Source organism: Vipera berus, assembly GCF_964194415.1.
Source record: "Vipera berus genome assembly, chromosome: 1".
NCBI lineage: Eukaryota > Metazoa > Chordata > Lepidosauria > Squamata > Viperidae > Vipera > Vipera berus.
The window spans coordinates 358,807,018-358,833,868 of NC_138202.1; the positions used below are offsets into that span (position 1 = coordinate 358,807,018).

General features: G+C 43.5%; 1 protein-coding gene across 1 annotated transcript in view; it reads right to left on the reverse strand.

Annotated features, from left to right (window-relative positions):
• Positions 1–2,727: 2,727 nt before the first annotated feature.
• TRPV3 (transient receptor potential cation channel subfamily V member 3) overlaps positions 2,728–26,851 on the reverse strand; it is a gene marked incomplete at its 5' end in the record, with an annotated part of 51,843 nt that continues 27,719 nt past the window's right edge. Inside the window, 9 exons of the mRNA XM_081337996.1 lie at positions 2,728–4,155; positions 5,306–5,376; positions 7,563–7,675; positions 11,156–11,427; positions 16,667–16,733; positions 18,095–18,260; positions 21,005–21,078; positions 24,316–24,417; positions 25,877–26,035. Coding sequence (XP_081194122.1) covers positions 4,061–4,155; positions 5,306–5,376; positions 7,563–7,675; positions 11,156–11,427; positions 16,667–16,733; positions 18,095–18,260; positions 21,005–21,078; positions 24,316–24,417; positions 25,877–26,035 — 1,119 coding nt within the window. The 3' untranslated portion in view covers positions 2,728–4,060. The remainder of the gene's footprint in view (positions 4,156–5,305; positions 5,377–7,562; positions 7,676–11,155; positions 11,428–16,666; positions 16,734–18,094; positions 18,261–21,004; positions 21,079–24,315; positions 24,418–25,876; positions 26,036–26,851) is intronic.

The following is a 26,851-nucleotide window of genomic DNA, read 5'->3' on the forward strand; positions in this document are numbered from 1 at the left end:
TGCTTGGAGAACGCTAGGAAGAGCTGGGGTAAATGGCTTAGGGTTTCCTGCCTGAGCAGGGGGTTGGACTAGATGACCTCCAAGGTCCTTTCCAACTTTATTATTTTTTTAAAAATGTGACGGACAAATAAAACTCCCGACATGTCTGAACGTTTAACTTTTCAGTCACTCTGGTTTCAATAAGAGCACTGAATCTAGGTGTTGTGATTCAGGGTCAGCCTGTGGGTCTGGCAGCCGGGTCGGATGACTCGGATGACTCGGATGACTCAGACGAGGGGGAGGAGGAGGGTGTTGAAGACGAACTTGCTGATGATGGCTTGGAGGCTTCGCAGAGCCCCCAGCCAGGGCCCTCTTCTCAGCGGCGCGAGCCCGACAGTGCGGATGATGATGACCCACAGCTGGCCCTGTTCAAGGACGCCCGACGCAGGAGGCAGTCAAGCAGGAGCAAGCAGAGAAAGGCTGTGGGACTCCTCGGAAGGAGGCACAGGGAGGCCACGCCCTGAACTCTAATAAAGGGAGTGTTTGGGGAAGGGCTGGTTGCTGAAAGCAACCGCTCCGTTTGAGGATCAAAGTTCCGGTATCTTGTTTCTTGTTCTATTGTTTCTTGTTCTTGTTTCTTGTTCTATTGTTTGTGTAATAAATCTTGGCAGACGCTTTCCAGCCTCAGACGCTCTCCAGCCTCTGCCGTTTGTACAGGGGTTGCCTTTCTGTAAGGCCGGTAGCAGGTTGGTACAGAACACTAGGGTCCCCAACCTTTGTCAGCTGGTGGACTGGAGGAAAAGGGGGGGGAAAGCATTTTACATGTGTGTGTGTGTGCGTGCGTTCACATGGGGCCGCGAGCACATGCGCACCACAAACGGGGTGGGGCTAGTGCCTGCGTGATACCCACTAACCTTGCCCTGCTCTTACCTGGCATAGTGCCTTAATTTATTTATTTATTTATTTATTTATTATTTTATTTTTTGGGACTTATATGTCGCCCTATCTCCCGAAGGACTAACAGGGTGGCTAACAACAATAAAAACAACAATACGAAAGTTAAAAGAAATTAAATAAACAGCCCCAAAATAAATTAACTAAACAATTAAAAATTAAAACATTTTAAAAACCCGTCGTCAATCCAGGTCAGCCTGATGAAAAAGGAACGTTTTGAGGTCGCAGCGAAAGGACCGGAGATCCGGGGCCATCCGGAGCTCAAGGGGAAGTTGATTCCACAGGGCCGGCGCTGCCACAGAGAAGGCCTTCCCCCTGGGGGTCGCCAGCCGACATTGTCTGGCCGACGGCACCCTGAGGAGGCCCTCTCTGTGTGAGCGCACTGGGCGATGGGAAGTCGTCCCCGGCAGAAGACGGTCCTGCAAATATCCCGGGCCTAAGCCATGTAGGGCTTTAAAGGTAAGTACCAGCACCTTAAATCTCACCCGGAAGATAACCGGTAACCAATGCAGCTCACGCAGGAGGGGTGTAGTATGGGAGTATCGGGATGCTTCCATCACTACCCGCGCGGCGGCATTCTGCACCAGCTGGAGCCTCCGGGTGGTCTTCAAGGGCAACCCCATGTAGAGAGCATTGCAGTAATCTATCCGAGAGGTAACGAGTGCATGAGTGACCGTACATAGGGCATCTCAGTCCAGATAGGGGCGCAACTGGCGCACCAGGCGAACCTGGGCAAATGCCCCCCTGGCCACGACTCCAATATGATCTTCAAAACTGAGTCGTGAGTCCATTTTTGCACTCTGTAATGGCACAACGGCCAGTTTTGCACCTTGCAGCATGGCGGCAGGCCATTTTTGTGCCCTGCGGTAGTGCGGCACCCATTTTCACGCCCTGAGACAAGGCGGTGGCAGCCCATTTTCACGACCTGAAGCACAGCGGTGACCCATTTTTGTGCCCCGTGGTGCGGTGGCCTGTTTTTGTGCTCCGCGGCCGCAGTGCTAGTGCAAGTAAGGGGGGGTGTGCCTTGCAGCACAGCGCTGACCCGTTTTTGCGCTCTGTGCTGTGGTGGCCCCCATTTTCACGCCCCAAGACACGGCGGTGGCAGCCCATTTTTGTACCTTGAGGCACAGCAGTGACCCGTTTTTGTGTCTTGTGGCACAGTGGCCTGTTTTTACGCCCTGCAGCCGTGGTGCTAATGCAAGTAAGGGTGTGTGAGCACACATGCATGCTCACTGGCCAGCCCGTCCTGTGGCCCGGTGGCCAGGGCCCACTAACTAGGCCGCAGCCCACAGGTTGGGGACCCCTGATCTAGACATTGCTTTAGATCAGAAAACCAGGAACAGAAAGTCCTTGAATTACAACCAGTCGCTTAGCAACCATTTGAGGTTATGATGAATCTCTCCAGGGTATCCCATGCCCCCCCCCCGTGGTCACATGACCTCGTTCTGGCCACTCAGCCACCAGCCCCCATTTATAGTTATATGCAGTGTCCCAGATGACCGCATTTTTACAATGTTTTTTTTGTCAAAAAGTGACCTAAACTTCCGGTTTTCTCCAAAACCAGCCCAGAAGGAACCATTGATTTGTTTAATGACTGTTGCAAAATAATAATAACAATCATAAAATTGGATCGATGACATGGACGACCTGTTTTATGACCCTCAGGATTCTAATGGCCAAGCTTCATTATAGTCGTAAGCTGAGGACTCTCTGTAAGAATTAAACTATCTCCTCAGAGGGAGAATGATGGGTTCCCCCCCCCCCCGACCGTCACAGAATTGCACACTAGTGAGATATCGATGTTTATAAAACAGTTGACTTTATTTCTCTTTATTTTCAATAAATATATACATATATGTTCCCAGGTCTGATAAATCCCTGGACAAAGTCATAAAGTTTGGGAAAACGACGAGTGCCTGTTGCAAAGGTCTGTCGCCTTTCCGCAGGGAGATTTTTTTTGCCAAATTGCACATCTGGCTGTAAAGTGCTAATCAAAAAAGCAGCAATATGGTTTCTGGCAACGCTCACAAAACATCACTGAAAAACCCAGAACTACTCGAATAAATACTGCACATACTCGGAATTCAAGAATTTTCATTGGAGATGCATGCATCTCTTTCTTTCTCTCTCTCTTTCTCTTTCTCTCTCTCTTTCTCTCTCTCTCTCTCTTCTCTCTCCCTTTCTCTTTTCTTTTTCTTTCTCCTTTTTCTTTCTCTTGTTTTTTTATCTCTTCTTTCTTTTTTCTGTCATTTTCTTTCTCTTTCTCTCTTTTCTTTCTCTCTTTTCTCTTTCTCCTTCTTTCTCTTTTGCTCTTTCTTCTCTTTTCTGTCTTTCTCTCTCTTTTCTTTCTCTCTCTCTCTCTCTCTCTCACACACACACACACACACAAGTGTACAAAAATGCCCCCAACTAGACATCACCTCCCCAAATTTACCATTTAAAAAGTGATGTTTCTTTCAAGTTAAATACAAATTCCTAGAACACACTCATCCAGGAAGTGTCCTTAGCAATAATGGTGCATCAAACCTCTGCCCTCTCCACCCTCCAGATGTTTCTCCTAAAGGGCTTCTTCTTCCCCATCTGAGGACAAACCGGGATCAATCTTGGTTCGTTTCCAAGATTAGCCAAAATTGGCTTGAGGTCACCTCTGGGCAGACCACGCTCCCATTGGCCCAGGAGAGAGAGAGGGGGGGCTCATCCTGACCCCCTTCGCTTACTCTCTAGCCTGCCACAGCAAACAGGGGAGCAGGTCCCAATCCACCAGGAACAATCCCTCCCCACGTGGTCAGTGCTGCAGATTTTGTACTGTGGTTTCTCGTGAAATCTGAAATGTATTTCCTTCAGGACACCAACAAAAGAAGTCAAAGACTTCTCACAAAGTTGAGAAAATCTAGGCTGGGTCCCTTATTCTCCCTGCTTACAACTCTTAGTCAACCCTCTTGCAATGGAGGGGTGTTACCCCCCTCCCCTCTTCATCTGAATGCTAGTCTGGCCGAGCTCGGGAATGGATGATATTGGGGTGTCTCCTGCCCTTCGTGTCGACGATATTGGGGTGCCTCCTGCCCTTCGTGTGGCTTTTTCTGAAGCCTTCGTGGTCTAAAATTGCCCCTCGCGGTGGGTACGTGGTTTAAACTGTCGTTTCTGGCAAGTCGTAAATTTCTTCGTAGGCGTTCAAAGTGGTTTTGCTGTTACTCCTGGAGGTGTCTTGCATTTTGCTGCACTCTGAAAGGGAAACAGGAAAAGCAGGGCCTCAGTTCATTCAGATGTCCACTCCGTTTATCTTGGAATAAAGGATGGAGTATATTTCAGGGGAGGCAGATAGGAAAGTCCTTCTCAACCTCGGGGGCTTTAAGATGGGTGGACTTCAGCTCCCAGAATTCCCCAGCCACGTGTTCCTAATGTAAATTAGATAGATAGATAGATAGATAGATAGATAGATAGATAGATAGATAGATAGATAGACAGACAGAAAGACAGACAGATGAAAGAGAGAGACATGACCAAGAGATAGATAGAATGATAGATAGATAATAGAGCTATAGACAGATAGTCAGAGATGAGAAAGAAAGAAAGAAAGAAAGAAAGAAAGAAAGAAAGAAAGAGAAAGAAAGAAAGAAAGAAAGAAAGAAAGAAAGAAAGAAAGAAAGAAAGAAAGAAAGAAAGAAAGAAAGAAAGAAAGAAAGAAAAAGATACATAGATAGACAGGTAGATAGATAGATAAAGATGAGAGAGATGACCAAGAGATAGATAGGATAGAGATAATAGAGCTATAGACATAGACAGAGATTATAGATATAGATAGATATAGATAAAGATGATAGATAGATAGATAGATAGACTCATATGAGACAGATGATCGATAGATGATAGAGAGCTATAGACAGAGAGAAAGATGATAGAGAAAGATGATAGATAGATGACAGATAGATAGATAGATAGATAGATAGATAGATAGATAGATAGAGATAGATAGGTAGATAGATAGATAGATAGATAGATAGATAGATAGATAGATAGATAGATAGATAGATAGATAGACAGATAGATAGACAGACAGAGATAGGAGAGATGGATAGATAGATAGATATCTGTAGATAGGAGAAAGATAAGGATAGGTAGAAAGAAAGAGATATCAGATGGATAGAGACAGAGAGACGGATAGATAGAGAAATGATAGATGATAGATACATACATAATTAGATAACTAGCTAGTCGTAAGTTGAGGACTACCTGTATGTATTTCTATTACCTGGGACTGTACTAAATGGTAACTAACAGATGCACCTCTATGATCAGCAAACATTTTTAGGGGAAAATATCTAGGCTTTGTTTTTAAAACTATGCAGCTCCTTGTGTAGCGCTGTTCGGTTACCTGTTGTTCCTGGATCCTCATTGATAAAGGCCACGTGGGTTTTCCACTCCGTCCATTTGACTTCATTGATTCTAGTTACAGGGCAAACAAATTAACTCATTTACATAAGGAACATCTACATAAGTATTCAGAAGAGAAGAGATCAACCCCCAGATATTAATGCCAGGATTAGTACGAGACCAACAATCAAGAAGTAAACAATACCCCAATCAAGGAATTGCCAATTCAGGTAAACAATAAAAGAATAAACAACCACCAATTCAAGAAAACCACAAGGACATTCCCATCGATACCAACAGGGCAAAGCTCTTCTGTGTAACAGAGAACAAACCCCTTCTAGCATTGATGATGTTACTTAGTTGGGTAACATCTTTAAAAAATCACCAGACTGAGAGAACACCAACACATCTATCCAGTGCTTTTTTTGTAAAAGAAAAAGGTGCCGGAACTCACACATGTCATACAACCCGCCTTGCCTACCCTACAAGGTTCCATCCAAAAAAGGTGCCGGAACTCCGTTCTGAGCGTTCTATGAGAAAAAAAGCCCTACATCTATCTGTCTGTCTGTCTACCTATCTATATCTATCTATCTATCTATCTATCTATCTATCTATCTATCTATCTATCTATCTATCTATCATCTATCTATCTATCTATCTATCTATCTATCTATCTATCTATCTATCTATCTATCTATTTCTCTCTCTCTCTCTCTCTCTCTCTCTCTCTCTCTCTCTTTCTATATCTATCTATTTATCTATCTATCTATCTATCTATCTATCTATCTATCTATCTATCTATCTATGTTGTGATTCAGGGTCAGCCTGTGGGTTTGGCAGTTGGGTCAGACGATTCAGAGGAGGAGGAGGAGGGGGGTGTTGGAGAGGTTGCTGAGGGGGTTGAAGATCTTGCTGATGAGAGCCCTCAGCCAGGCCCCTCCCACCTGGTCACGACGCAGACCCAGCTGTGTGAGCCTGACAGCGTGGATGAAGATGACCCACAGCTGGCCCTGTTCAAGGACGCCCAACGCAGGAGGCAGTCAATCAGGAGTAAACAGAGGAAGGCAATGGGGCTCCTCGGAAGGAGGCAGAGAGAAGCCACTCCCTGAACTGTATAAAAGGGGTATGCGTGGGAGGGCTGGTTTGCTGAAGGCAACCGTATGAATAGCTCCTGTTTCATGGTTCGTGTCTTGTTCTGTTTGCTTTTGTATCCATAAATTTGGCAGGCTTAGTTCCAGCCTCTTGCCTTCTTGTAAAAGGGGTTGTCCCTGCCTTTTCTGCAGGGCCGGTAGCAGGCTGGTACAGAACAATCTATCTATCTATCTATCTATCTATCTATCTATCTATCTATCTATCTATCTATCTATCTATCTATCTATCTATCTATCTATCTATCTATCTATCTATTCCATATCTATCTCTTCCCTCTATCTATCTATCTATCTATCTATCTATCTATCTATCTATCTATCTATCTATCTATCATCTATCTATCTATCTATCTATCTATCTATCTATCTATCTATCTATCTATTTCTATCTATATCTTCCTTCTATTATCTGTCTGTCTGTCTGTCTGTCTGTCTGTCTGTCTATCTTCCCTCTAATTTTCATCTAAGAACATTCCCACCAACAATGACAGGGCAAGCTATGATAAATAAACAGAAAGTTGGGTAATGAAATGTCTGCAAGAAAATAACTAAGCTCAGAGCGCAGATGTCATGGTTCCGATTAATGAGACAGTTCAAGCAAAATTCAGGCATTTTTTATCTAAAAAGTCTCAATAATGAGAACGAAGCATCGGCACTCATGGATGGATGCCAGAATCTGAAATCTCCTCCCCCAAACCCATCGTATCACGCACAATTCCCTCCCTTAATTCCACGTCGTGAATCACATTCTCCAATTAGTTTTACATATGAAGTTTCACTTCCCTTTCTGTGCCTTCTCAAAATAGCCGTTTCACATTTCCCTCCCTTCTGTGATTCAAAGCGAAGCCGTTTAAACAAAAGGCTGCCTCTTATATTACCAGTGGAAAAACGTGTCGATGTTTGCAGCATTGACAGCAGCAAGGAGTGCACAGTCCAATCTTAGCTACAACTATTCTCTTTTCTCAGTAATTCACCCTTATGTTTCATCCTCATGATTGCATTATGTACTTTCCATAGCTCAGAATTCATTAGTTTAATCCGCCATTGCATTTTCCTCTCTTTGCCCCCGCGGAACAAAAATCCCTCCCCACCTGGCCCATCACTTACCTTAAACACAATCGCGTGTCATTGTCAGCCACTTTGCACCATTCCCCAAGTTCAAATTTCCTCCTCAGGAACTTGGGGAGAAGTTTTTCGATCTCCACAATCGTCCTGGCTCTCTGGGGGCAACAGGGAGAAGAACCAAGAAGAGGTTGACTTAGATGAGGGAATAGAAGGAGAACTCGTCAAATTTGCAGATGACACCAAACTGGCAGGAGTATCCAACACCCCAGAAGACAAGCACAGGCTCCAAAACCATCTTGACAAACCATGGGCCCCATCCAACAAAATGAGTTTCAATGTGAAGAAAAGCAGAATTTTACATTTAGGCAGAAAAAAACCAAAGGCACAAGTACAGATTGGGCGAGACCTGACTCAAAAACAGCCACTGTGAGAGGGACCTCGGAGTCCGAGTGGACGATCCCTTGACCGTGAGCCAGCCGTGTGCGGCAGCAGCCAAAAAAGCGAATACAATCCTGGGTTGCATAAACAGAGGCATAGAATCAAGATCACGTGAGGTATTAAGTCTCGCTTTACAAAACCCTAGTGAGGCCACACCTGGGAACGCTGCAGCCAATTTTGGTCACCATTTCACAAAAAAGATATTGAGAGTCTGGAAAAAATTCAGAGAAGAGCAACTAAGATGACCCAAGGCCTGGAGACTAAAACATATGAAGAACGGCTGCGGGATTTAGGTATGGGCAGTTTAAAGAAAAGAAGAAATAGGGGCGACATGATAGCAGCGCTCCAGTATCTGAGGGGCTGCCACAAAGAGGAGGGGGCCAGGTTGTTCACTAGAGCACCAGAGGGCAGGACGAGAAACTGACCACGGAGAGAAGCAACCTGGAATTAAGGAGAAACTTCCTGACAGTGAGGACAATTAACCAGTGGAACAGCTTGCCACCAGAAATCGTGGGTGCTCCGTCACTGGAAGTTTTCAAGAAGAGACTGGACCATCACTTGTCTGAGATGGTATAGGTCCGTGGAAAGAGCCTTGGTGGAGCAGTGGGCTAATGCCTCCTTAAGTAACACCAGCTGCCTGCAATTAGTGCAGGTTCGAGTCCCACCAGGCTCAAGGTTGACTCAGCCTTCCATCCTTCCGAGCTAGGTAAAAGGAGGACCCAGATTGTTGGGGGCAATAAGCTGACTTTGTAAAAATGCCGCTGGGGGGGGGGGAAGCCTTAATAAGCAGGCATATACATAGAATGAAGGCTACTGCTAAGCTTGTAAGCCGCCCTGAGTCTTCGGAGAAGGGCGGGATATAAAAAATGGAATTTTAAATTTTTAAACCTATGGCACGTGTGCCACAGGTGGCACGCAGAGCCCTCTCGGTGGGCACGCGCACCATCACCCCAGTCCTAGGCCTTCAGCTGGGCTTTATAAAACCTTTTCGCTTTAGGCCTCCGCCACCGTGTGCCAAAAAAAAAAAAGGTTCAATCAATCAATTGCAGGAAAAAAAACCGATCTCGCAAAGTTGGAATTGATTGATTGAACTTTTTAGTCCCACCCAGTCTGCCGTTACCACCACAGCCACACCCACTCAACGGGCCGTGCCCACCCAACGGGCCACACCCACCCAATGGGCCACACCCACCCGATGGGCCACACCCACCTGGCACCCGACGATGCATAAGTGGGTTTTGGGTTGCAGTTTGGGAACTCAGTGTCTAAAAGATTCAACATCACTGGTATAGGTTCTCCTGCTTGAGCGGGGGGCTGGACTAGAAGACCTCCAAGGTCCCTTCCCGCTCTATTCTATTCAAACGTTTTTCCGTCCGCCGGCAAAGGCAGGCGATGCAAAAAGATAGCATCTGCTCCATTCATCCCAAAGGTCCTTTTTTTCCCCAAAAAGCAACTGGACTTCCTTTGCTTTTCGTTGAAGACGTTTCCCTTCTCATCCAAGAAGCTTCTTCAGTTCTGACCGAATGGAGGGGAATGGAAGGATTTACATCTCTTGCAGTCATCTGGTCATTAGTGCTCCCTCTGAGAGTCGTTGAGGCCACTTGGGGGTGTATCCGTGCCTTCGGGGTCCCCTGAACAGTGCAAATGGATGGGGGAACTGCTGAAAGGACTGGAGGTGATGTCGTATTTCCCCCCCCCCAATTGAGAGAGGGCTGATGAATTTTAACGAAGAGGGCCTTTTTGATTCCTCTTTCAGTGGGTCACCTCGTATCTCCTCCTCCAACACGGTCCTTTCAGCAGTTCCAAGAAGGCTCCCCATCCATTTCCACTGAAGGTAGTCCTCAACTTACAACAGTGACCGTCCAAAGTTACAACGGCGCTTGAAAAAGGGATTTATGAAAAGATCTGGGTGAGGAACGTAAAATTTACACAAGCTCAGAACCTAAGAGAGAACTTTTATAAAATGTTTTATAGATGGCATTTAGATCCTAAAAAGCTTGCAAGTATGTATCCGAACTATCAGCCAAAATGTTGGAGGTGTGGTGGCGAAGATGCAACATATTTTCATATATGGTGGACCTGCAAAAAGGTTAAGGCTTTTTGGATAAAAATTTGGTGGAATATGCAGAAGATCTTCAAGCAAAGGATAAAGTTTTGTCTGCAATTGTTTTTGTTGGGCATAATTACAGATGCTACTGTTGTGGACACTAAGTTGATGGTGAATTTAATTACAGCAGCAAGACTTTTAATAGGTCAATATTGGAAGAAGGAGGAACTGCCGACTATAGAGGAATGGACTCTAAAGGTTTCTGACCTGGCGGAAATGGCAAAGATCTCGGCTTATTTGAAAGATCATTCGCAAGAACGTTATATTATGGAGTGGAAAAAATGGATTGAATATATCCAGAAGAAATATGGGACTAAAAAGTTTCACTTAGCATTTGAATAAGTCTTCCTTTCTATTTTCTTTTTTCTTTCTTTTTATATGTAATATTAATATTGCTTGTAGTTATCTTATATGAGCTAGAGAGCGATAGATTTAAGAGTTTATTGTTGTTAGCATATGGATGTTTATGATTGTTCTTTGTTTTTATACCTTGTACTTAGCTCTGGGAAGTCGGGGGGGGGGAAATGGGGGGAGGGGTAGGGAGGGATAGGTAGGGGTGGGGGGAGGGGGGATTGTTAAAGATAAAATGTACTCTAAAACTTTTCAATTAAAAAAAGAAAAGAAAAGGGGATTTATGACCTCGGTGGTGTCCCCATAATCATTATCAACGGAGGCGATTCACTTGACAACTGTGGCCAGGAAGTTCGCAAAGCGGGGCAAAACCCGCTTAGCACGTGTCTCATTTAACGATAGACGTTTTGGGCTCCGTTGTGGTCATAAGTCGAGGACGACCTGTATTCAGGGGACCCTAAGGGCACAGACGAGCCTCCAAGTGGCCTCAATGACTCTCAGAGGGAGTACTAATGACCAGATGACTGCAAGGGATATAAATCCTTCCATCCTCCCCCCCACCATTCGGTCGAAACTGAAGAAGCTTCTCGGTTGAGAAGCGAAACCTCTTCAAGGAAAGACAAAGGAAGTCCAGTTGCCTCTTGAAAAAGCACCTTTGGGGCCTCCATAGACATCTGGATTCAATCCCGGTTTCCTCAAAGGAATCCCCAAGAGACCCCACCCCCACCCCCAGGCCCACCTGCAGCCTCCAGATGTGCTCGCTCTCTTTCGAAATGTCTTCCACCGTTTCTCCCATCAAGGCGATCAGCATGTTGAGGAGCAGGACGAACGTCAGGATCACGAAGGAGATGAGCAGCAGAAGGAACAGGATGGGGTACTTGGCGTTTTTCGGGACGTCGAGCTCGCCGAGGCCCAGGGTCAGCATGAACAGGTCAACCTCGATGCTGCCCAAGACGCTGTACTCGTTGCATTTGCTGTCTTCGGGACAAGAGTCCACCAAGGCTGCCAGGGCTGGGTGGAGAACGGGAAGGAGGAGAAGATTAGACTCTTTTTTTAAAAAACAACAACAACAACAAAAACAAAAACTCTGAGGTTACAAGATCTTCCTGAAGGTTCAGTGCTCACCGTAGGACGTTAAGAGTCTGAAACGGAAGGAGTCGAAAAGCACGAAGCGTGCGATTTTGGTGGATGTGTTTCGCGTTTTGGAAGAGAATATTTGCAGCTCAGGATTGGACTGTTGGGGTCCTTGGTGCTTTCTGAGCTGAGTTGTCTTTCTTGCAGATGCTTTAGGACCCAACTAGAGAACATGGTCAGTGCCAGAAGGGGGGGGGAGAGAGGAGGAGGAGGAGGAGGAGGAGGAGAAGGAGGAGGAGGAGGAGGAAGAAGAAAAAGACTGTGAGGTCCTTGGTGCTTTCTGAGCTGAGTTGTTTTTCTTGCAGATGTTTTATGACCCAACTAGAGAACAAGGTCATTGCCATAAGGGAGGAGAGAGGTTTGTGGAGAAAGAGAAGGGAGGAGGAGGAGGAGGAGGAGGAGGAGGAGGAGGACGAGGAGGACGAGGAGGAGGAGGACGATGACTGTGAGGTCCTTGGTGCTCTCCAAGGCTGGCTTTCTTGCAAATGTCTGATGACCCCAACTAGGGAACATCAAAGTCAGTGCTAGAAGGAAGGAGTAGTTTATGGAGAGGAGGAGGCGAAGAAAAGGGAGTGAAGAAGAGGAAGGGAAGGACGAGGAGGAGAGCTGTGGGGTCCTTGGTGCTCTCTGAGCTTGCAGACGTTTCATCACCCAACTAGGTAACATCATCAGGGCTACAAGGGAGGGGATTTTGTAAGGAGGAGGAGGAGGAGGGCGGCTGTGGGGTCCTTGGTGCTCTCTGAGCTGGGTGGTTTTCTTGCAGATGTTTCATGACCCAACTAGGGAACATTATCAGTGCCTGAAGGAAGGAGGAGGAAGACTGTGGGGTCCTTGGTGCTTTCTGAACTTGGCTATTGCCTTGCAGACACTTCATTACCCAACTAAGAAACATTATCAGTGATAGAGGGAGGAGGAGGAGGAGGAGGAGGAGGAGGAGGAGGCTATGGGATCCTTTGTGCTTTCTGAGCTGAGTTGTTTTTCTTGCAGACATTTCATGACCCAATTAGGGAACTTTATCAGTGCCAGAAGGGGGGAGGAGGAGGAGGAGGAGGAGGAGGAGGAGGAAGACAACTGTGGGGGTTTTAGTGCTTTCTAAGCTTGATAATTGCCTTGCAGACATTTCATTACCCAGCTAGGCAACATCATCAGTGCTAGAAGGGTTTGCTGTGTGTATATATTAGTAGCTTGCCCTGTCACTGTTGGTGGGAATCTTCTTAGTGGCTCTTCAATCAGGCTGTTGTTTACTCTTGGTTGGTTTGTCTGAATTGATAGTTCCTTGACGGGGGGGGGGGGGTTGTTTACAGTAAGCATCGTTATTGCTTACTTAAAAGACCAAAACATTTCCTTGGCAGCAATTCACATCCGGATAAACAGAGATTAACACTAGACTAACGATCAAGCGGTTTCGATAAATATTATTTTTTTTGTTTAGTTTTATATTCCTTCTGTTGTCTATGTTTTAAATTGTAAGCTGCCCAGAGTCATTGACTGGCAACTATAGAAGCTGAATAAATAAATAAATGAATAGAATTACCAACGCGGAGAAACAATCAAACAGTAAACCACAGTCTGATCAAGGAACTGCCAGCAACACTGAACAGGGCAAGCCACTAGTATATAAACGCAGAGCGAACCGCACACTCCCTTCTAGCACTGATGATGCTACCTAGTTGGGTAATAAAATGTCTGCAAGAAAACCACTAGGCTCAGAGAATACCAAGGACCCCACAGTCCTCTTCCCCCCCTCCTCCTCCTCCTCCTCCTCCTCCTCCTCTCCACTCCACAAACCCAACTTCCTTCTACCACTGAGGATGTTCCTTAGTTGGGTGATGAAACGTCTGCAAGAAAACAACCAAGCTCAGAGAGCACCAAGGAGTCCACAGCCCTCTTTCTCCCCCTTTTCTCCTCTTCCTCCTTTTCCACCTCCTCCTCCTCCTCTTCCTCCTCCTCTCCATAACTCTCCTCCCTTCTAGCACTGATGATGTTACCTAGTTGGGTGATGAAATGTCTGCAAGAAAACTACCAAGCTCAAAGAGCATCAAGGAGTCCACAGCCCTCTTTCTCCCCCTTTTCTCCTCCTCCTCCTTTTCCACCTCCTCCTCCTCCTCCTCTTCTTCCTCCTCCTCCTCACCATAACTTCCCTCCCTTGCAGCCCTGTTGATGTTACCTAGTTGGGTGAAAACCACCCAGCTCAGAGAGCCCTAAGGACCCCACAGCCTTCTTCCTCTTCTTCTTCCTCTTCTTCTCTTCCCCCTATTCTTCTTCTTCTTCCTCCTCACCCCCTTCCCTTCTAGCACTGATGATGTTACCTAGTTGGGTGATGAAATGTCTGCAAGGAAACCACCCAGCTCAGAAAACACCAAGGACCCCACAGTCCTCTTCCTCCTCCTCCTCCTCCTCCTCCTCCTCCTCCTCCTCTTTCTCTTCATCCTCTTCTTCCTCCTCTTCCTCTTCCTCCTCTTTCTCCAGGGAACAAGCTCCCCTCCCATCTAGCACTGATGAGGTTCTCCAGTTGGTTAATAAAACAACTGCAGGAAAAGCACCAAGAATAGAGGGCATCAAGGACCCCATCATTTTGACTTTTAGATCTCCTGCCTGCAGTCACTCCTGCTTCCAAAATATTTATTTATTTATTTATTTATTTATTTATTTATTTATTTATTTATTTATTTATTTATTTATTTATTATTGGGACTTATATGCCGCCCTATCTCCCGAAGGACTCAGAGCGGCTAACAACAATAACATACAATAATACAGAAGTTAAAATAAAAATTAATGGCCCCTGTAAAATAAATTAAAATTAAAATTAAAAATTAGAGTTAAAAATTAAAAACATAATTAAAATCCCTGTCAGTCCAGGTCAGCCAGGTGGAAAAGGAGTGTTTTGAGGCCGCGGCGAAAGGACTGGAGATCTGGGGCCATCCGAAGCTCAGGGGGGAGCTGGTTCCATAGGGCTGGCGCTCCCACAGAGAAGGGATACCTGATAATCGACAGCCCACTGTAAAGCTTCATTCCTGCAGCTCACTACTCAAGCTACGCTATGATGGACGATATTTTTTTTCAGGGCTGTCGTAACGTTGAACGGCCGCTAAAGGAGTGGCCATAAGTCAAGGACCGCCTGAACACCCCGCATTTCAACCATGCAGTTTTGAGGGTCTGCATCTTGACTTTGGAATCAGCTTCCTGCTCCAAAATATCAACTATAATTTATGCCTCCTGAAAGACAGTCCTGAAAGACTGCCAAAAGAGCCAACGCGGTGCTAGGGTGCATTAACAGAGGGACAGAATCAAGATCACGTGAAGGGCTAATACCACTTTACAAGGCCGTGGTAAGGCCACACTTGGAAAACGGCATCCAGTTTTGGTCAACACGATGTAAAAAAAGATGTTGAGACTCTGGAAAGAGTGCAGAGAAGAAGAACGAAGATGATCAGGGGACTGGAGGCTAAAACATATAGGGAACGGTTGCTGGAATTGGGTATGTGTAGTTTAAGGAAGAGAAGGGTGAGGGGGGACATGATAGCAGCCTTCCAGTATCTCAGGGGCTGCCCCAAAGAAGAGGCAGTCAAGCTCTTCTCCAAAGCGCCCGAAGGCAGGACAAGAAGCAACGGATGGAGAAACTAATCAAGGAGAGAAGCAACCCAGAACTAAGGAGAAACTTCCTGACAGTCAGAACAATTAACCAGTGGAACAACCTGCCTCCAGAAGCGGTGAGTGCTCCAACACTGGAAGTTTTTAAGAAGAGACTGGACAGCCATTTGTCTGAAATGGTATAGGGTTTCCTGCCTGAGCAGGGGGTTGGACTAGATGACCTCCAAGGTCCCTTCCAACATTATTGTTGTTTTTGTTGTTCTTGTTATTCCTGCCACTCACTAAGCCACTATATGACGAAGCAAATGCAAACCCTAATGGAGGCTGGGCGTTCACCCCGGCTGTTAAGACGCAAACCAGCAGGCCCATCCAGTTTAGCAGGTTCTATGAACCAGCCTCAATATTATGATATTTGTACCTGCAAGGTTTATCTTGACTCCTCGACTTACGACCAGCATTGAGCCCAAAATTTCTGTTGTTAAGTGAGACCTTTAAGTGAACTTTGCCCCATTTTATGACCTTTCTTGCCTCGGATGTTAAGTGATTCACTGCAGTTGTAAAGTGAGTCACACGCTTGTTAAGTGAATCTGGCTTCCCCTCCATTGACTTTAACTGTCAGAAGGTCGCAAAATGGCATCATGTGACACCCCCCCCCGGGACATGGCGACCGTTGTAAATACGAGTCAGTTGCCGAGCAACTGGATTTTGATCACATGACCCAGGGGATGCTGCAGCAGTCGTAAGTGTGAAAAATGTTTGCAAGTCCCATTTTTCAGTGCCATTGTAACTTTGAACATTGACTAAATGAACTGTCGTAAGTCGAGGACTTTCTGTGCAAGCACCAGAAACAATGTAGATAATTAATTTAATTAAATTATATTTTTATACCGCCCTTCTCCCGAAGGACTCAGGGCGGTGTACAGGGCAATAAATATAAAAAAGCAGAATACAAAAGTTAAAAAACAATTAAATATTTAGCCCAGTTTAAAACAGTGTTAAAACATATTAAAACCCCAACCCTAACCCATCAGACCAGGTCAGAACTGCTCGAATAGATATGTTTTTAAGTCACGCCGGAAGGAGCGGAGGTCGGGGGCCGTCCGGAGCTCAACCGGCAAGCGGTTCCATAGGTCTGGCGCGCCCACAGAGAACGCTCTCCCCCTGGGGGCCACCAATCGGCCACCAATCGGCCAATTCTTAACTTATCACCAGAATTTCCACTGTAGGTCATTGCAGTTGTAAGTTGAGTCAGAGCTGGTTCTACGACCATTTTTATCATGGCTCTTAAGTGACTTGTTGCGGTCGTAAGTGTGAATTCATTTTTCTGCACGGGCATTCAAGGTTGCGAACCATAGTATGTGACACTGCAACCAGTTGTAAATGTGAGCCCGTTGCCAAGCTCCCGAATTGCAGGTACTTGACTTGGGAGAGATGTCAGTATGAGGACCGTTTGTGCTTCTTTAGACACCCCCCACCCCCCACCCGTGGATGCCCCTGCGAAAATGCATCAAATTCTGTTTACCTACGCCAAATCCGAACAAAAACACCAGGTAGACAGCAATAAACTTGATCACATCGTGCAAGATGACCTGCCAGGCAAAAGGAAAACGTTAACGATGAATTTAAAGCACAGGAAAATAAATGGCACGGCTCTACTTCTTCTGAATGTATTTAAAACGGGAAATTTGGATTCGAGAGGTGGGGATCGGGAGCCATTTTAGATCGTTTTTAAAAAAATGGGCGGACATGTTTGTGGGAGATGTTGCCTTGTCAGTTTAATGCAGTGTTTCTCAAAGGTGGCCACTGGAAGATGGGTGGGCTTCTATTGCCAGAATTCCCCCACCCAGCACATCTTAAAACAGCCGGGCTGAGTCGAAGTGGACCCACCTCAGAGAATGCTGGCTATTACAGTTGTAAGTCAAGGACTACAGATAGATTAGATAGATAGATAGATAGATAGATAGATAGATAGATAGATAGATAGATAGATAGATATTTGATAGACTTAGATGATACAGATAGATAGATAGATAGATAGATAGATAGATAGATAGATAGATAGATAGATAGATAATTTGATAGACATAGATATTTGATAGACTTAGATAGATGATACACATAGAAAGATAGATAGATAGATAGATAGATAGATAGATAGATAGATAGATAGATAGATAGATATAGATAATTTGATAGACATAGATGATAGATATTTGATAGACTTAGATAGATGATACACATAGAAAGATAGATAGATAGAGATAGATAGATGAGAGATAGATAGATGAGAGATAGATAAGAAATAGATAAGATAGATGACAGATAGATATTTGATAGACATAAATAGATGATATATATTTGATAGACTTAGATAGATGATACAGATAGATAGATGAGAGATAAAGAGATAGATAGATAAGAAATAGATAGATGATAGATAGATAACAGATATTTGATACATAAATAGATGATAGACTTAGATACAGAGATAGATAGATAGATAGATAGATAGATAGATAGATAGATAGATAGATAGATAGATAGATACATACATACATACATACATACATACATACATACATACATAGATAACTAGATAGATATAATTGATAATAATTGATAGATGGTAGATAGATAGATGATATATAGATAGATAAAAGATAGATAGATATAGAGATATTTGATAGACATATATTGATAGATAAGATAGATATTTGATAGATATAGATGATAGAGTTAGATAGATACATACATAGATAGCTAGCTAGCTATAGATATTTGATAGATATACTGTAGATGATAGATATTTGATAGACGTAGATAGATGATAGATACAGAGAGAGAGAGAGAGAGAGAGACAGACAGACAGACAGACAGCATTGGCTCTGTGCAACCTCCCTCTTGAGGGGAATGAATGGCTGTGCCTGGCCCAAAGCACAGGGTGCCTCACCTGTTGGATCATGACGCTGTAGATCCCCATGGACTGCAGCCCCCGAGTGAAGTAGAGCATGTTGGCCCAGCCCAAGGACATGGCCAGGACCAGGCAGGGCAGGTGTCCCTTGTAGGAGAAAAGGTAGAGGAAGACCGAGACAATCACCAGCACCGCTTGAATGAAACTGAGAAGGACCACAAAAACAGTATTATTATTATTATTATTTTTAAAAATGGTATTCTTCCTTCTTCTTAGACCGTTATAAACATTTAACATCGCGCTGTTTCAACAGGGCGATGTTTACATGATACAGTGAGGGGATGGCTCACGTTTTATTCTTTAGGGAGCTTCAGGTATCGGAAGGAGGGAAAGACCAAATTCTGTCCGTATCAGTTACAATCATTCTAGGGGGCCAATACTACCAGCATAAAATCATTTGGGTTTTTCCTCCAAAGTTAAAAGTAACGTTAAGAAAAGAAGCACTGCAACTCACACCCAAAGTACTGACGGTATGATAATACTTTTGATCTTAAATTACTTGACATCTCCATTATATGGTGGATTGCTAGATATACAATCAGAGGGATGGATGGATAGATGGATGGATAGATACATAGATAGATAGATAGATAGATAGATAGATAGATAGATAGATAGATAGATAGATAGATAGATAGATAGATAGATAGATAGATAGATAGATAGAGAAAAAGAGAGAGCTAGATATATTTAAAGAGAGAGAAAGAGAGAGAGATGATAGAGATAGAATGTGTGTGTGTGTGTGTGTGTGTGTGTGTGTGTGTAGATCTTTGGTCATTCGGGTTTTTCCCCACGTAGAATTGGAGGTATCAGGGCAACGTTTCGACGAAATCTCATCTGTCATCCTCAGGCTGGTGGCTTCAGCTTCGTTCTTCTGGGAGAAGCGTGTGGTAGTGGCTGTTTGTTCCTCTTTTTTAAACTGCCAGAGGGGGTGTGTTCTGTGGGTGGAGGTGTGCTCTGATTGGGTGGGGGGTTAGCTGTGTTCTGATTGGGTGGGGGTGTGTTTTGAATGGGGGCTGTGTTCTGATTGGGTGGGGATGTGTTTTGAGTGGATGGGCTGGTCTCAGCTGCCAGCCTTAGACCTGAACTGGTGAGTTGTGCTGCTTTTGTTCGGCTCCGTGTTTGTGGTGGTGCCATGTTTTTATAGTGGGTGTCAGTTTGCTTATTGTGTGGTTTGGAGGGGTTTAAAGTGGCTGATGTTGCAGCTGTAGTTAGGTTTCTGTTTTGTGGTTGTGTGTCGTGATCGTTGTGGGTTCGGATTTGCTTTTTGAATGGTTGTGTGGTGGTGATGTCATGTGATGTTATCATGAGTTTGGGTCTGGTATCATTCTTGGTGGTTGGGACTCGTCTGTCAATCAAGGCGGGTTTCTCCCAGAAGAATGAGGTAAAGAGGTAAATACACTGCCTAACGTGCAATCAGCCCAGGTTCGAATCTCAGAAGGGTATGTCTGACTGATGAAGACTAATGAGTCAGAAATGCATCTCAGTCTCCCTTAATTCTTTGTTAGTAATTTACACAAATATATGAACTGTCCGGTGTGACTACAGTCTGTTCGATGGCCTTTGAGATAAGGCTGAAAACAGGAAATAAAGATTTGCCCCATGTTTGGGGCCTAGCAAGGTAATCTAATAGTTAACATATGACACATATCTCTCCCCTTGCAGAAAGCTAACAGAGAGAGAGAGAGAACCTGTGGCTCAAGAGGTAAATACACTGCCTAACGTGCAATCAGCCCAGGTTCGAACCTCAGAAGGGTATGTCTGACTGATGAAGACTAATGAGTCAGAAATGCATCTCAGTCTCCCTTAATTCTTTGTTAGTAATTTACATAAATATATGAACTGTCCGGTGTGACTACAGTCTGTTCGATGGCCTTTGAGATAAGGCTGAAAACAGGAAATAAAGATTTGCCCCATGTTTGGGGCCTAGCAAGGTAATCTAATAGTTAACATATGACATAGATAGATAGATAGATAGATAGATAGATAGATAGATAGATAGATAGATAGATAGATAGATAGATGATAGATAGATGATAGATAGATAGATAGATAGATAGATATACATATACATACATACATATACATACATACATACATATATATACATACATATACATACATACATACATACATATAGATAGAGAGAGAGAGAGAGAGAGAGAGAGAGAGAGAGAGAGAGAGAGAGACAGACAGACAGACAGACAGACAGACAGACAGACAAAGACAGACAGAGACAGAGAGAGAGAGCTAGATATATATATAGAGAGAGGAGGGGGGGTGTCAAGACCTGTCTTTATTGAACTATAAAAATATCACGTAAACCCAAATAAAACCGATAACAGAAGCAAGAAAAGCTACAAATAGTAAACAACACAGCAAAGGAATATTTTAAACAAAAAGGATGTAGAAAAAGAGATAACAAGGATACGAATAGGGATTACAGTCTTCCTTTTAAAGTTCCATTTATTAGAGCATCTATCCCAACTAAAGAAAACCGACAGGGCAATGCATTTTCCTAATAGCTGATTAAATGCAGGGGCTTCTGAATGCAAGAAACATTGATGGATTAGTGACCAAATCTGGCTTGATGACATTTAACATTTATTTAGGGAGAAGGAATGTTTCCCCAAGATGCAAGCAGGCTGGCTGGGGAATCCTGGGAGTGGAAATCCACCCATCTTAAAGTAGCCGAGCTTCAAACTCACCGGATGAAAAGGAAGATTTCTGCAATCCTGCAAATCTAGGTTGGTTTTGGGGGTTGGAGGCAAATGAAATATCCCCAAAGGAACAGGCCTACAGGTAGTCCTCGACGTACGACCGTAATGGAGCCTGCCCGTTACAGTCGTAAGTCAGGGGAATAGTAAAGCAGGTCAACACATCACTTACAAGGCAAAATGGAACCAGGCGTCTGAAAGGATTGTTTGTAGATCGGAAGGCCGTAGTAAGAAAATGGCTACGCTCTGCAGGGGGAAATACACACAGGATGCAACAGATTTAGGAGGCACATTAAACAGATGCTAGCCCGTTCGACAGGTAGTTCTCGGCTTATCACTGTTCGTTTAGCGACCGTTCGAAGTTACAATGGCACCGAAAAAAGGGACATGATCATTTTTTCACACGTTTGTTTTAGCATCCCCCTGGTCACGTGATCAAAATTTGGATGTTTGGCAATTGACTCCTATTTATGACGGCTGCAGAGTCCCGGGGTCACGTGATCCTCTTTTGTTGCCTCCAGAAGTTGTGAATGCTCCAGCACTTTAAGAAGAGATTGGACAGCCACTTGTCCGAAATGGTATAGGGTTTCCTGCCTGACCAGGGGCGTGGACTAGATGACCTCCAAGGTCCCTTCCAACCCTGTTATTCTATATTCTATTCTATTCTGTTCTGTTCTGTTCTATTCTATTTTTCTATATTCTATTCTATTCTAACCTAGTCTACTCTACTCTATATTCTATTCTATTCTATTCCTAATTCTTATTCTATTCTATTCCTAATTCTTATTCTATTCTATTCTATTCTATTCTATTCTATTCTATTCTATTCTATTCTATTCTATTCTATTCTATTCTATTCCTAATTCTTATTCTATTCTATTCCTAATTCTTATTCTATTCTATTCTATTCTATTCTATTCTATTCTATTCTATTCTATTCTATTCTATTCTATTCTATTCTATTCTATTCTATTCTATTCTATTCTATTCTATTCTATTCCTAATTCTTATTCTATTCTATTCCTAATTCTTATTCTATTCTATTCCTAATTCTTATTCTATTCTATTCTATTCTATTCTATTCTATTCTATTCTATTCTATTCTATTCTATTCTATTCTATTCTATTCTATTCTATTCTATTCTATTCTATTCTATTCTATTCCTAATTCTTATTCTATTCTATTCCTAATTCTTATTCTATTCTATTCCTAATTCTTATTCTATTCTATTCTATTCTATTCTATTCTATTCTATTCTATTCTATTCTATTCTATTCTATTCTATTCTATTCCTAATTCTTATTCTATTCTATTCCTAATTCTTATTCTATTCTATTCCTAATTCTTATTCTATTCTATTCCTAATTCTTATTCTATTCTATTCTTCTATTCTATTCTATTCTATTCTATTCTATTCTATTCTATTCTATTCTATTCTATTCTATTCTATTCTATTCTATTCTATTCTATTCTATTCTATTCTATTCTATTCCTAATTCTTATTCTATTCTATTCCTAATTCTTATTCTATTCTATTCTTCTATTCTATTCTATTCTATTCTATTCTATTCTATTCTATTCTATTCTATTCTATTCTATTCTATTCTATTCTATTCTATTCTATTCTATTCTATTCTATTCTATTCCTAATTCTTATTCTATTCTATTCCTAATTCTTATTCTATTCTATTCCTAATTCTTATTCTATTCTATTCTATTCTATTCTATTCTATTCTATTCTATTCTATTCTATTCTATTCTATTCTATTCTATTCTATTCTATTCTATTCTATTCTATTCCATTCCATTCTATTCTATTCCATTCCATTCCATTCCATTCCATTCCATTCCATTCCATTCCATTCCATTCTATTCTATTCTATTCTATTCTATTCTATTCTATTCTATTCTATTCTATTCTATTCTATTCTATTCTATTCTATTCTCAACGGGAGAGCCAAATTCACTTAATGACCAAAGAACTGCAGTGATTTGATTAACAACTGTGGCAAGAAAGGTCACAAAGTGGGGGCAAAACTCACTTAACAATTCTCTCACTTAGCAAGAGAAATGTTGGGCTCACTTGCCTATAGTCCCCAGCTGTGTCATATCTCACATTCTGTGCAAGAACTGGAACAAAACTCCTCAGCCCCAATTTAATTTCATTTTGTAAAAGAACATATTTTTTGCTCTCAACAATTAAAGGTTAGTCCTTGACTTACTACAGTATCACTTACAACGGACCTGGGGAAAAAAAAGACTTACGACCAGCCCTTATACTTTCAACCATGGGAGCATCCCCACATTCAGGTGATCCCAAATTTGGGGGATTGGCAATTGACATAAATTTAATATTAATAATAGTAAAGTTGGAAGGGAACTTGGAGATCATCTAGTCCAACCCCCTGCTCAGGCAGGAAAGCCTATCCCATTTCAGACAAATGGCTGTCCAGTCTCTTCTTAAAAACTTCCAGTGTTGGAGCATTCACCGCTTCTGGTGGCAAGCTGTTCCACTGGTTGATTGTCCTCACTGTCGGGAAGTTTCTCCTTAATTCCAGGTTGCTTCTCTCCTTGATGAGTTTCCATCATTTGTTTCTCGTCCTTCCCTCTGGTGCTTTGGAGAATAATTTGACCGCCCTCTTCTTTGTGGCATCCCCTTAAATATTGGAACTCTGCTATCATGTGTCCCCTATTTCTTCTTTCCTTACACTGGCCAAACCCAAGTCCCGCAGCCGTTCTTCCTATGTTTTAGTCTGTTGTGTGAAACCCAGTTCGGGCACTCTAAGAGAAGAGATCCATGCCGGTGTCGAATATTCCTAGCAGCACTTACCTCTTAATAATAATAATAATAATAAACCTTTATGAGTCCTTCGGGAGAAGGGCGGTATACTACTACTACTACTACTACTACTACTACTACTACTACTACTACTAATAATAATAATAATAATAATAATAATAATAATTGTCAAAGTACAACATGTGTACATTGAGATTAGCTGAGCCTCCCCCCGTGCTCCCTCCCCACAACACACAGTGACAACAAACCCTCCATCCTACCACACCATGTGAACCAACTACACCACACACCGGCCTCCCAAGTCAATTCTGCATAAGTTCACAGAGATTATATCCCATTCAAAAGCCTAACAGCCCACGGATAAAGGCTGTTTTTCTGCCTGTTGGTACGGCTGGCTATACTCCTATATCTCCTACCGGATGGTAGGAGAGTAAAGAGATACCGTCCAGGGTGTGAGTCGTCCCTGAGAATCTTCCTCACTCTTCCAAGGCAACGAGCCCTGGCGAGGTCATCCAGTGGTGTCAGGGAACAGCCCACAATGTCTTGTGCTGTGCTCACTACCCTCTGTAATACTTTCCTGTCCGCGGCTGTCAGGCCAGCATACCAAACCACAATACCGTACGAGAGGACGCTCTCTATAGTAGACCGGTAAAAGAGGGTCATTAGCCGTTGTTCTACTTACCTCTTTAATAGCAATAAACACAGCTCCCAATATAACCATGGCTTGTCCCAATAGCTGCAGCCAATTCAGGTCTCCGATCAGTGCCAAAGGGAACGGTGGAGGCTAGGGACAAAAAAAAAAGAGAGAGAGAAGAAAAAAATAAGAATATAGGTAGTCCTCGCCTTACAACCCTTCATTGAATGACTGTTCAAAGTTACAACAAGGCGGAAAAAGTGACTTACGACTGGTGCTTGCACTTGCGACCATCACAGCATCTCTACAATCAGGTGATCAAAATTTGGGCACTTGGCATCCACCATGCCAGGTAGTCCTCGGCTTACAGCAGTTCACTCAGTGACCCTTCGAAGTTACAGAGGCACTGAAAAAAGGGACTTATGACCGTTTTTCACACTTACGACCGTTGCAGCATCCCTCTGATCATGTGATTTGCATTCAGATGCTTGGCAACTGACTCGTATTTACAACGGTCGCCGTGTCCCTGGGTCACATGATCCCCTTTTGCGACCAATGCAGGGATTCACTTAACGACCATAGCAAGAAAGGTCGTAAAAGGGGACAAAACTCACTCGACCAATGTCTCACTGAGCGACATAAATTTTGGGCTCAGTTGCGGTCGTAAGTCAAGGACTACCTGTATTTATAATCGCTGCAGCATCCTGGGCTTACGTTATCGCCCTTTGCAGCTTCCAGCAAGCAAAGTTGGTGGGGGAAGCCGGATTCGCTTAACAACCACCTGATTCACTTAACAACGGCAGCAGTTCACTTAGCGACCGTGGCAAAAAAAATAGAGATCTTAAAACTGGGCGCAACTCATTTAACTTAGCCTTGCTTAGCCATGGGAATTCTGCTCACAATTGTTGGCCGTAAGTCAAGGACTACCTGTAGAAGTTTCCAGGGCAGTTCAAGATGCCCTGGAAAGGGATCCATCTTGTCCAGAATAAAAAAGGATGAGATGGTGCTGCCTTACGTTCCTGTTTATGAAGGTTCTGCATCATTCCAGGTTAGGGTTGTCCCCAAGATGCTTTTTCAAGAGGCAGCTGGACTTCCTTTGTTCTTCTTTGAAGATGTTTCGCTTCCCCTCCAAAAAGCTTCTTCAGCTCTGACCAGATGGTGGGGAATGGAAGGATTTATACTCCTTGCAGACAGCCGGTCATTTGCATCCTTTCAGAGAGTCGTTGAGGCCACTTGGAGGTTTATCTGTGTCCGCTGGTTTGAAAGAGGGGTCAAAGAGGCCATCTAGGTCAAAATTGAGCTGCCCTCCCTCAACAACATCCTCCATCTCCAGTCTACAACACGGTCCTTTCCGCAGTTCCAAGAAGGCTCCACACCCATTTGCCCCACTCAGATGACCCCGAGGACACAGGTAAACCTCCAGGTGGCCTCAACGACTCTCTAAAAGGAGGCAAACGACCGGCTGTCTGCAAGGAGTATAAATCCTCTCATTCCCCACCATCCGGTCAGAGCTGAAGAAGCTTCTGGGATGAGAAGCGAAATGTCTTCAAAGGAAAACAAGAAAGTCCAGCGGCCTCTTGAAAAAAGCACCTTTGGGAGCCCTCTCTACCTGCTTCGTGTGAGGCCTGTAGTAGGAGATCAACGTCAAAATGAGGTTGTAGATGAAGTACAGGCCGCAGGAGATGAAGAAGACGTGCCGGGCAAATCTCTTCCATTTCATCCGGAGCAAGGAATGCAGCGGTTCCAGAGCCAGCATTTCGTGGCGTTTCTGCATTGGGGAGGGGGAAAAAAACGGGATTAAAAGGAAGAGAGAGAATGTTGGTAACCGAGGTTTAATCCGGGTGAAATAACAGGTTAATTAAGCTGGGCCACAAGCCTGAATGGCTCAATTAATTCACCAATAGTCCAAAGGATGAATGAGCAGAGAGGGATGCAGGCGGTCCTCGATCAACATTTCTGTTGCTAAGCGAGACAGGGGTTAGGTGAGTTTTGCCCCCCCCCTTTTACAACCTTTCTTGTCACGGTTGTTAAGTGAATCCTTGCAGTTGTGAAGTAAGGAACAGGGTCGCGGCACGAATCCTGCTTCCCCGTTGACTATGCTCGTCAGAAGATTGCAGAAGGGGATCACCTGACCCCGGGACTCTGCCACCGTCATAAATAGATGCCAGTTGTCAAAGGTCTGAATTTTGATCACGTGACCCCGGGAAATGCTGCAAGGGTTGTAAGAGAGAGAGAAGAAGAAAGACAGAGAGAAACAGAGAGAGAAAGAGAGAGAGACAGACAGAAAGAGAAAAAAAACAAGAGAGAGAAAGAGAAAGAAGGGAGAAAGAAAGAAAGAAAGAAAGAAAGAAAGAAAGAAAGAAAGAAAGAAAGAAAGAAAGAAAGAAAGAAAGAAAGAAAGAGGAAGGAAGGAAGGAAGGAAGGAAGGAAGGAAGGAAGGAAGGAAGAAAGAAAGAAAGAAAGAAAGAAAGAAAGAAAGAAAGAAAGAAAGAAAGAAAGAAAGAAAGAAAGAAAGAAAAAGAAATTAAAGAATAGAGAAAGAAAGAGAAAAAATGAGAAAGGGAGTGAAAAAGAAGAAGGGATA